Source organism: Hetaerina americana, unplaced genomic scaffold, assembly GCF_022747635.1.
Source record: "Hetaerina americana unplaced genomic scaffold, ioHetAmer1.1.p SCAF_1415, whole genome shotgun sequence".
In the NCBI taxonomy this organism is placed as follows: domain Eukaryota; kingdom Metazoa; phylum Arthropoda; class Insecta; order Odonata; family Calopterygidae; genus Hetaerina; species Hetaerina americana.
Genome location: NW_027286532.1, coordinates 10001 through 21739, shown reverse-complemented (window position 1 = coordinate 21739; position 11739 = coordinate 10001). Strand labels below are relative to the sequence as shown.

Genomic DNA, 11739 nt, shown 5'->3' with positions numbered 1-11739 from the left:
TTGGGCAATAACAAGAAGAAGAGGATGAAAATATTTGTTCAAATCCTAAGGCACGATAATTTACAGAAGGCCATATTTTAAGGAAACATAGGCGATGAATAATTGCAAAGGAAGGCCGAGGATGAACCTAAACGAGTACCTATGACAGGCAGGTAATGGAAAATGTGGAGCAAGGAGCCAAGAGAGTATGAAGAGATTGGCATGGAACAGGATATTGTGGAGATAATCAACTAATCAATCCTTAGATTGATAGCCCATGATGATAAAACAGTTATAAACATTGGAGGTGCGTTTCCAGAACCGTACCCTAGTTCTTTGTTTCTACTTAGTTTTGTATTGCATATTTCAAAAAGGCCCTAATTTCGACATTGAGTTCTCGGCTATTCCTTTGTCGCTCGTTTTCCTCTTTGCTTTGGTAAATCTGAGGGTGGTTCAGACAATGACCTCAAAACTTAATAATTTTTTTTCTTGGAAATCCTTGAACGCAAATTATTCTCACTTGTATGATGCTCACATATAGCCCCCATGGCGTGCAATAGAAGTTTTATAACACATCGAAAGTGCATGGATACCTCTATAAAAGCCATATATTTGAATGCTGCAAAGGTCTATGACGTCAAACGTGTACCTGATCTGGTCGAGGGGAGTCTGACGGAGAAGTAACGCTGTTTAAGAAATTCCTAGTCCACACACCACTGCGTGAGTGACAATTACGTATGTGCATCACCAAACTAAGCTAGCATTCACCAATGAATGTCGCTATTTTTCACCCCTCTACTACTCAATAAACAAATTAGAGAACATTTTTCCTCTGTTATGTATGTTGCATGTGGACCCACCATTTTTATACAATTGCTCTGCCGTATTTTTGCGCTTTGGCATCGGACTGCCCACTGTGGGCCACTCTTCAAGTAATTTCTATTACTGCTATGAACTATCGGCACAGCGGCACCATGGTTTGAGATGTTAGAGCACTTAGCGAAATTTTCACTTGACTCACTCTCGTGCTTAAGAGGAATACGATGAAGCGAAAGGAATTGATTCACTCCCTCAGATATGAATTATCAAAACAGGTACCCAATTCTCTCACCACGCCTCACGACTCCTTTTTCTTCACGGTTATTTATTGAAAAAATACATGGATTTTACGAATGCATTGAATTTGATCTCGCAGCCCTCCTTCCTCCGCCACGACGACCGAGTGCGGAAGGAGCTGAAAGGAGGAAGAATCCCCTCTACTCACACATCTTTATTAATTTCTATGGGGCGTGCTCCAGTCGAGATAGCACTACGCCCACTGATGACGTGCGGAGGCGGCTTACGGGGGATGGAGGCGCGTGATGGCGACTCTGACGCGAAAGACGTCGGGCCTACACCATTCCCTTCCTCACTCGCGTATTTCCTCCCTCCCCCTCGAACCACCTCGCCGCCTTCGTCGTCGGCGACTGCGCGTGGTGGCCTCGAATCTTAATTCGAAGCGAAGGATGCTCTTCACGAAGGTGCCGCGTTCCCATCTTTTCTCCCCGCCGTCGTTGCTTACTGAAGATATGAATCAACATCACGAAGAATGAAAATTGATCGAGGGTTCTCGCATGGGAGTACAATAAACAACCTTGGCATATTGTCTATGGTTTTAGGATAAGAATGGGCAATACAAAATGGTGTTCCCGGGTAAACGATATGTAATTTACAGGCCAAATAACAATTAGTTTCTTCATGGTAGTCGACCGTTTAAGCTGTGGAACACAGATTAAATACCGCTGTATGGCTGACGAGACACGATGAGACTTATCACGCTACAATAAACGGCTCTTCAATTCAGCATACATCCTAACCTCCCTTCCTTCCGTCAAACATGCCTATCCGTTTTCTCCCTTTGCCTCTTCTGCTAAACTTGCTCCAGTCTATTAATGTCGTAAAAAGACATCATCTAGCTAAACGCTCTGAAACCAATTTTCATGCCTTATTTTGATTTCTCCAAACAACTCTCTCTCCTACCCCACCATTCCTAGTACCTCTTCGCTTGTTTTATTTTCAGTATATTTGACTTTCCCCCTCCTCGATTGTAACATTATTCCTCCCTTTGAGACTTCCCTCGAAATCCATGAAAAATATGCCGCAATTTTCATGGTAATCATAGGAACCTTCGACAGTTTTCGATTCCATAAGGGTCATATAAAATTGCCATTCTCCGCTGAAACAGGAATGTAACGGTTGGGGATATTGAAGGAAAGGCCCAGCAAGGTAGACCAAGGGAAATAATAGGTAGTTAAATAATAGTGGAATGCGATATGTAAGAACGTGGTAATCGAAAAGAGAGTGGGCGAACTAGAACGGGAAGAATGAAGGACTTTTGACAATGACACCTTGAAACATTTTTTACGGCGTATTAATAGCTCAGACTTGGGCTTTCGATGGCGTCATTCAAGCATAAATGCATTCCATTGCCGTGACGTGAATGCAATCGGTGTTTGAGTTTGAAATTATATAAATTATTTTGGACGGCATTATCGCTTAGTACGCGATAGTCCAGCGGGAGAGCGTTGCACTATTGACCGGAGAGACCGATTCGATTCACGGGAAAGCCTCTCTGGGCATCCTCAGCTCCACTCAAGCCGTGTGATTTTTCGGGTACCAGATCTTCCTGGGAAACCATAACCGGCACAGGGAAAGTAACTGGCCCCCCTACCCTGATGTGTGAATTTCACGCGCCATCGGGCTTAGTACCGGGTGAACTCGGTGTGAATTGGTGGATCCGATTCATAATGATGATGAAAAGTCTTTCCTGTTCCATATATATTTTAAAATTATTATATTAAGAGACAAGTTTTATTGGAAATATACGTGTACCAACCAAACCTGAGTGATATTAGTGTCAGGCTGAATTTCACAGTGAATATAAAGTCCGATAAAAGACAGCTGACTGGTGGGCAATAAGATAAACGTCAGATCACTTGGTACCTTGCAATCTTTACATGACGTGTATAAAGAGGCGGAGACACCGATGGAAATATGAATTTTGTCGCTTTCAGTCAACATTTTGAAAAATCACAGCATTATTTTGATGTAGGCTGGAAAATACGCTTAAGTGCATTTGTACAGTGTAAAGTGCTAAAAAACTCCTTTTGCAGTGTATATTTACGCAAACAAAATAAATTATACCTTCCATCTCGTTCGTTCACGGTAAGCCGGGGAACTCTTTCTGAATGAACGCAAAATGATCTCACCTTGCCCGCGATTATTCCACCCCCTCTGACACCTGATGTAACCCCGATACAAATCTTGCTTTTCCAATAACAAGGCAATGTCATTTATGGACCCTCCCTAACGCGACCTCAACTTTTTGCAACAGCAAAATCAGCTAAACAAACCTTGTGTAATGCCCATCTCCATGCAATATTCCAACAAGCGAAGAGTTCCAATTTTTCATGGCACACATATTTTTGCATTGTATGCGGCCTATGTGTATTTGAAACGATTTGAACAATTTTTTACGAAGTGATTGGATAGGAGTGATAGGATTCCGGGGTTGAAATAATCTGATGTTGAGCATCCTTCAAAACACGTGAATATGGTCAACAGTATGCTAGGACGCTAACCTGTAAAACATTCCTTCCTGACACCATAAAGTCATTTATCATACTAATGATGCCATTTTACTAAGTGTTGGTTCCATGGATTGTCAAAGGTTTAATGAAGGTAATCGTAATTTAAATAAAAAAATCATCAACTATCCGAAGTCAAATTACAGTCAAGCAGTCAGTTTAACTAGAAAAATACATGAACGTCTCTGCTGATATTAACGTTGAAAGTTAGCGGTTCTCGGCGAAAAACGTGGAGTCGGAATTTGGAGCTTGCCGTGTTTACTGCCCCCCCCCTCTTGTGTCTAAGACACCGTTTTGATTACATTCACGCCGTTTCCATTCGCGGTTGGTGGATACACATTTCTGGGTAACGATGGAAAACGTATTCCCTTTCAGCGATTTCTTCGGACCCGCATTACCTTTGCGTACTTCTTTCGCTTCACCCACGTTCGCACGTTGATTCGTCACTGTTCGCCTTCATGACCCTCACACGTTCACCTGTGCATATCTCTCAAAATATGTATGCATATAAATACCTTCCTCTTATAGCTAAATCTGTTTACTTCTCACCCAGCTCACTTACTCCAGCCTAAAAGATCAGACCAAATCATACTCGTATAATACTAGTGGATCCAATCCACTTTCTTTCAATGCTCCCAAACTCCAACCCAAGCCTCGTATTTTGGCCTCAAGAACTTCTCAAATACTTGCCCCATACGCACCATATTAATTCTAAAATTAAGTATAAACTTGCATCCACAACATTTATTCCTATTGATCCCATATCTCATCATAAATCACTGCGGTCTTCAACGTTTAAGTCGATTAGATTGACGACCGTAAAATTCAACCTCCGTGAAATTCCCACATTCAGGGAAAAAATTCTGTTGACTGCAGTTTTCCAAGTGGTCACTTGGATATCACACGAATTGTGTTTTAGAAGTACCTAGGCTTGGATAGAAGTGCTAGGCCTTAGGCTACCGTTCTTGTGGCCTAACCCTCCACCCGTCACGTTGCCATCATAAAGTGAACACGAAATATGGCCGACACCCATTAAACTATGCTCCGTCCAGAGGGTCACAAATGGAGACGTCAAAATAAAGTAAACACTAATGAGAACAATATATACCACAAAACGTGGTAAAACCAGAGATATCAAGTCCGCAGCGCATTTGCAAAGATTTAATGACTGAAAAACATTGACGACACAATAATTATTAACCGCGTAATGAAAAGAGGGTAGAGGAGTGGAAAAAATATCGGGAATAAGTCGCGGATGGAGGAAGAAGAGAGTCAAAGATGTCAAAGAAAACAGCGCGAGTATCGAGTAAGTACTCTTTCTAAATTGATCATACTGAAGGGAAAGTTCGAAGATGTCAATGATATCCTCAATTCCTTGCCTTCCAGAGTGCTATCGGCTGCAGGTCCTGGTGTAGTTAAGCCTTTTCGTTGAGTAAGAACAAGATACTTAGTTCTTTCGTACTCTCCACCCCTTGTTCTTCAACATATATTGCATCCAGTTCCCCCTCTCAATCCAACACATTCCCGTTTAATATTTTCTCTCTCCAACTTATTGTATCAACCAGTCTACTTTTCTGCCTAAACAATCAAAATATCCTACATTCTTTCATATGCCATGGGACAAATTAAAAAAAATCAGGAGATTATGAAACCTCTGTGATATCTACACTGTCAAAAAATGTATCACAATTATTTATAATTCAAATAAACAAGCTCAAATTTGATCACTAAAGAAATAATTAATATCATATTGCTCTTTCTTCAAAAGAATAGTCTCAAAGCTTTACTTAAAAACTCTGCAAAGATATTTCACTGATATTTTTTAAAGATATTCAATATTCTTTAAAATACGTCCACGTATTCCCTGTGAGAGTATATTAGCATTTAAATGAATGCGGTTTTCGGCTTTTGTTATAGAATGGTAAACACACAAAGTTTTGAGAATATAATCATATTAAGCAATGTGAGCAGTGTACTTGCAATTAAACACTGTCATTCGATTGTTTAATTAATTTTCCATTTTCTAACGACATTTAAAGAAGATGGGAAAATAACGCAATTGAATAAGGCATTACGGTTTTTAAGAGAGCCTTCAAAATTTCACCAAAAAAATGATAGTGAAGCTCAAATGTTATGGAATTAATGAGAAAGTTAAATGCCTTACATATTAAACTGAAGTAAGTGTTTGACTAATTGATGGCACGAGCTAAAAATACGCAGAAATTACTTCCAATGTGTCAACAGGAAGTGCAAAATGAATTTCTATGATTACTAATAGACAAACTACTAAGGAGACTTCCTGTTAAGGAGCAGATTTATAGATTATATTCAGGCGAAACCTTAGCATCCGACGCAACAACATGTCTTGCAGTTAGAAGTTAGGGTTACTCTCATTTGATTTAGTCAAAATTTCAGATTTGTGTTTAAAATGAAATTTCGAATATACTATTACCAAGTAAACGGCAATGAACTTTTGGAGAAAAAGGGAAAGGAAAAATGAAATTCAATTAAAAAACGTGTACATGACAAAAGGTCATAAAATATGTAGTGGTGCACTTTGATATTACATGAGGATCTTGCAGGAATGGAAATGTAACGTTGTCTTTCGCATTGGTATCTTGGCGAAAACCGCTCACATTTCCTTCACCGAGAATATTAAAAAAAAACCTCTCACTAAATCACACAGAATCTGTGTAACTAATTGAATCGTCTTCCTTTCTACTCACCTCGATTTCTCCAGCCTTCTAAAAACCCACATTTCGAAAGCCTCTCTGTCATAACACACACCAGCTGACATGAATCCTGCAGTGGTACTTTCCAAATGAATGCTTTAACTCATTGGTTCTTTTGTCTCTTCATGCGTGGCCTACATCATTCGATGTGATGCCCATATTGGCGTATTAATTTTCTTTATCGAGAATTTATTAAAAGGTCAATTTTCTGTCCTGGGTTACACGTAGAATAATAATAATATGATTGTTTTCTACACAAGAAAAAAAGGGGTAGGCCAATGATCTTGTCCCTCAGCGTAGCCAGCATGATAGGCGGATTTCTAGGCTGAGCAATACACCATATAATAATCTAGTGTAAAGCTGTTAAAACAGAGACATTTCTGGGATAAAAATTCAGTTGCTATACGAAGTTATGTCGACGTTTTCGTTCTGGATTGATGCGTTGCGCTGCCAAAAGGAAGGGATTGGAAACCTACGCAGCATCCTTAATCATTGAGTCGACCTCTTTCATTCTGTCATTCAATCCTTCGGGAAATATTAAGATTGATCTATTGTCAATATGTACTCTTGGGATTTTAGAGTTTTTTCTCATATTATTACTTCGTGAAAGCGTTTAATGAAATATTCATCATTTTATCAATTAATATTAAAAACACGAGGATAACTCCCTGATTTATTCGCAAACTAACCACGGTTTCGGCACAATTTCGGTATAAAATAAAATAAGAGTAAAGCTTACAAAAGTTTTAAAATTACTATGCTCATAGGATTTTCACGGTGACCAGCAAAATAAATTTCTATGTGCCCTTTTTCCATGTTATGACAGAAATATCTATAAATACGACAGAGAAATCAGTGATGCAATATTCGTTGGTCTATGTTGTCTGTATGATCGTACCTATGTCAGATTGAAAATTCAAATCATCGTGAGAAATTATCAGAATTAATAAACAAGGGAAATACGGAGAACCACGACTTTACGTGCCGCTAACCACTTAATACGATACTACGGGAGAACAGATTTCTCCCGAGATTTAAAATTCTGATCGATTCTCTTCTTTAGGAGGTATATACGATACATGTAAACCAAGTTGGCTTCTGTGAAAACCACCTAATGATGATGTTCAACGTCAAAACCTGGGTCTTGTTCTAAATAAAGTGTGTGGAATTACAAAGTCAATAATTTCATTTCATTTCGATATGTTAAGTGAAGTCCATTAAGTTAGGCCGGAGACAACAAATCATTTCTTTAGTTGGGGAAATTATGCGTTTAACTGCTCTTGTCAAAATGCAGCTGAATCACTTCCTTAAGGACGTGAATTCATGGAATAATATTTCAAAAGAAACAAATAAATGCAAGTATTTTTGTAAAGCAATTATTTCGCGGCAAACTTTGAATTAGAGAACAAGACAGGTTTTGAGAAATACATATAGTCATTATCTAAGGGCCAGATATTAGTCATCGAAACAGGTTGTTCTCTTTATGGATATTTTGTCGTGGAGAAATATATTTCTTTACAAATAGACTTTTCTTTGTAAGATTCAATTTTTTATGCAGATTTTGCCATTACCAAAGACCTATGTTTAAACAATCCACATTTCAGTAACTCTAGTCGGTTTAGGCAAATATACAGTGAACACACTTAAGATGGGTCGCATGCATAAAGCGTTTCATTTGCCTCGTATCAACTAACCAACATATCAACAGAATGTATGCCATCAATGTGTGACAAAAGAAAATCTGTGAAATTTTCGCAAGTGTAGCAAAATTTGTATGGTTACTCTTTCGTATCATGCACGAGTACGGTTTTCCATTACCGTAACCATGAGCAATTTAAAAAAACTTTTGCTCCCCGAAATTTTTTTTGATTGGAACACATTGTATTAGCAAAGGCAATAGATTATCATTTGTACACCCACCCATCGTCTTGAAGTATTCACAGTCATTTCATTACAATGACTTTATATTAAATACATGACTAGAGGACCCGGGTTCGATTCACGGGCAAGTTTCTCTGGGTACCCTCAGCTTCACCCAAGCTATGTGATTTTTCGGGTGCCAGGTCTTCCTGAGAAACCAAACCATAACCGGCAGAGAAAAAGGTACCAACCCCCACCTTGATGTGTGCATTTCACACGCTGTCTGGCTTAGTACTTGGTGAACTCTACAATCACATACCAAACCGACATTCGGGTTTATTACTGTATTTATGGTTATTTTACATGTCATATTAGATGGTTAGGTTGCAATGACATTGGTTAAAATGCGTAAAATTGGGCTCCACTCACGCTGCTTTTCCCTAAAAAATAACATGTTATAAAGCTGCCACGCTGGGTATTCCTTCCGAGAACCACCGCATTATTCGACGAAAGATTTCACGGCACGTGGAAGTACCACTCCGAATTTCTCTCTTGGCAAGGACGTTCTCCCAAACACACCTCCGCCAACTTAACGAACTCGTGCTAATGCGACGTCAACGCGAACGAATAGTATATCGCGGGAAACGTTCCCGTTGAGAGGATTCCGTCACGTTTCTTCAATCTAAACAAGACGGCGTCATTCATATCATCCGTGCATCATTGGACATGGGAGTTTTTTTCAAAACTTTTGACCTAATGCTCCCGACACACGCTACTAGCTCTCCAATGTTCATTATATCTGTTTTCACCACCTTGAATCACCCAATGAAAATATACATATTTTTTAAATGTGGCTGTCTTTTCAAATTAAGGAAATGTGTTATTTTTCTCAGTCATTTGTGAGATTGTGACCAAGAAACACTCCAAATTTCATTTTCAGTCGTCAAGAGAATGTTCGCTTAAGTTAAACTTTAAAAGGTTTCCTGAATAAGTTCCTTCCATTTAATATAAATTAATATTTTGAATTTTAATTTATTTGAACCAACAACTTTTACACTATCAATTAAAACTTCATACGCACAAATATATGGCTCGTGAGAGTAGCTTTTATTCTTTCGAGTCCGATGTGCCTGTTGAGTGCCTACTATTCCTCATTGCTTGATTGTATTAACTTGCCGTTTCGAAACAGATAATCCATGGATGTATTCGATAGCTGATAATAAATCATTCATTTTTATTTTAGCCTTGATAAATTTAAAGTAAATATGGAAACATAAACAGCAAATGGTGACACTGGCAATTTCAACGGTTTTCTATAAAATATTTGTTATGTTAACATATTGAAGCCCATCGGCGAATAGAATAACTCATCCAAAAGTACAAAACAGCATGGAGTACTTTGAATGGTCTTTGCATGCAACAACGTAAACCACCTCAAACCCTTCCTTTATTTTATCTCATTTCTGTATTTTATTCGCATACTCCCAGATAATATATCTAAAATCTAACCTCGCAACTGTATATGATCCAGGATAAAATGCCATTCCTTAAAAGTTCATCAAAATCTGATATCCTCAAGAATTTCAACTTTTTCCCGACTTAAAGGCAAATAATTTATGGATTTCTCTCATTTTCTCCTACTCCTTCGACTCAATATCCATCTTCCTGTTTAATTAGCTTTTATTAAATTCATAGTCACCTCAAAATCACATGATTCCATACGTTTGAACGCTAATAAAATCAAACACGCACTTGTGTTCACAAAAAGGTACTAACGAAAACAATTTTAATTATTTGAGCAGTATTTATTGCTTAAAATAAATGATTGTTCATATTTTGTTTGTTTAGTAGTTCTTCTATGTTTCAAAAAATATAATCAGTTTAATGTCCATATTGCTGACGATATTTTAATTGTGTAGTGAATGGTGTGGCATTTATAAAACAAGCGCCAAAACAAATCACGCATAATCTAGTCAACATCGTTCTAAAGCCGTTTTGGGCAAAGTAGTTTGTTATTCATTTTTTGGGCATTTTAAATGAATTGATATCATTTATTTATTCATGTGCACTTCCTTGAAAGAAAATGATTAACAATCAAACTCTAAAGTATTATATTTCCATGTACTTCGTTTATTATCCGTAGGTGCCCTGGCTTTCGCCGAGCTCGGAACGGTGGTCCCGCGATCTGGTGCCGAATACGCCTATTTCCAAGAGGCTTTCGCTGGTGGCGGGATTGCTGGAGGTGGAGGAAAGGTACATACAGGGAGAACTGCAAAATGGGGACCATTACCTGCATTTATGTGCTCTTGGATATACGTTTTGGCCCTTCGACCTGCCGAAATTGCCGTTATTGTGCTCACTTTCTCTGAGTATTCCATTCGGCCATTCCTCTCTGATGTTCCCCAAGAAGAAATAGGGGATGGTACCCTCTTTTGTCAAGAAACTGCCACCAAACTTGTCGCCGTCGCTGCCGTTGGTAAGTTCTTACCTGTAATTTACTTCTCAATATTCATTAGGCAGATATAATGATATTCAGCATAGATATCCTTATTCTTTATATCACAATAGTTTACTTAGCCTTTGAATACTGTAAATTCTTAGGCTTTAAGATTGAGGGGTCACATTAAAGATTTAATATACTTTCATAAACAAAGGAAAATTATGATTATAACCTTTCCCATTGCACATAATTGTACACAGTTTATTAGGCTCTATTCTTGATTTTTTGATTTCGTTAGGCTACATCATCCTAGACTTTCTCTCCATTAAGCTTACAAATATAAGAAATATTGTTCATAAAAAACATTTTATTTCAATAATATTGCGATTGAAATAGTGTTTAATAAATAATATAGGTCCCTAAATTTAAATTCAGCAAACAGGTTATGAAAGTATATATGCAGAGCATTTACGTTGAAATTACACAAATAACATCCTAAACATGGATATATTGATAACCCTTTAGAGAAATTGACCGTCCATCAATACCTTAAGGCCATGGATAAAGTACATTATAGCACTAATAACTGGAGTATCCCTCCCTTCAACTACAACCTTGATGTGGTGGAAGACCTCATGCGTTCCGATGACCCCTAGAGCTGTGCAGGTTAGAGCAATGATAATTGCTCCTGGTAGGGTCACCCATGCCAGATAGGTCAAAGGTTAGGAGTCAGACGAAATAGCCAGAGTTTATAGCCAGTAGTTTTTAATTTGAACATTCCTTTGTATAACTGGTAGTCAACTCAGTTGAAAATGGATTGTAGCCCGAGTTTCAAGAATAGGGTATATACCTGGTTACTTGCAAACCCACTTTATATAACTGATGATTTTTTTATTATAGCCTTCATCACATTTAAGAATTTGTTTTGTGTTGATATATTTTAATATTTATCATATATATTGGTGACATTTAATATTGTTGTCCCATTTATTAAAATTAATGAATAATATTATTTTAGTAACATCTAAAGTGAAATAAAAGTAACTGATTGTGATTTTTCTCCAACTAGGCTTGATGACATACATCAACATAGTCAGTGTTA

The 11739-nt window shown here is 37.9% G+C and overlaps 1 protein-coding gene across 1 annotated transcript in view; it reads left to right on the top strand.

Annotated features, from left to right (window-relative positions):
- Positions 1–10340: 10340 nt before the first annotated feature.
- Positions 10341–11739, top strand: part of LOC139686467 (b(0,+)-type amino acid transporter 1-like) — a gene marked incomplete at its 5' end in the record, with an annotated part of 9383 nt that continues 7984 nt past the window's right edge. The window contains 2 exons of the mRNA XM_071583651.1: positions 10341–10673; positions 11707–11739. The exon at positions 11707–11739 is cut by the window's right edge and continues 93 nt beyond it. Coding sequence (XP_071439752.1) covers positions 10341–10673; positions 11707–11739 — 366 coding nt within the window. The remainder of the gene's footprint in view (positions 10674–11706) is intronic.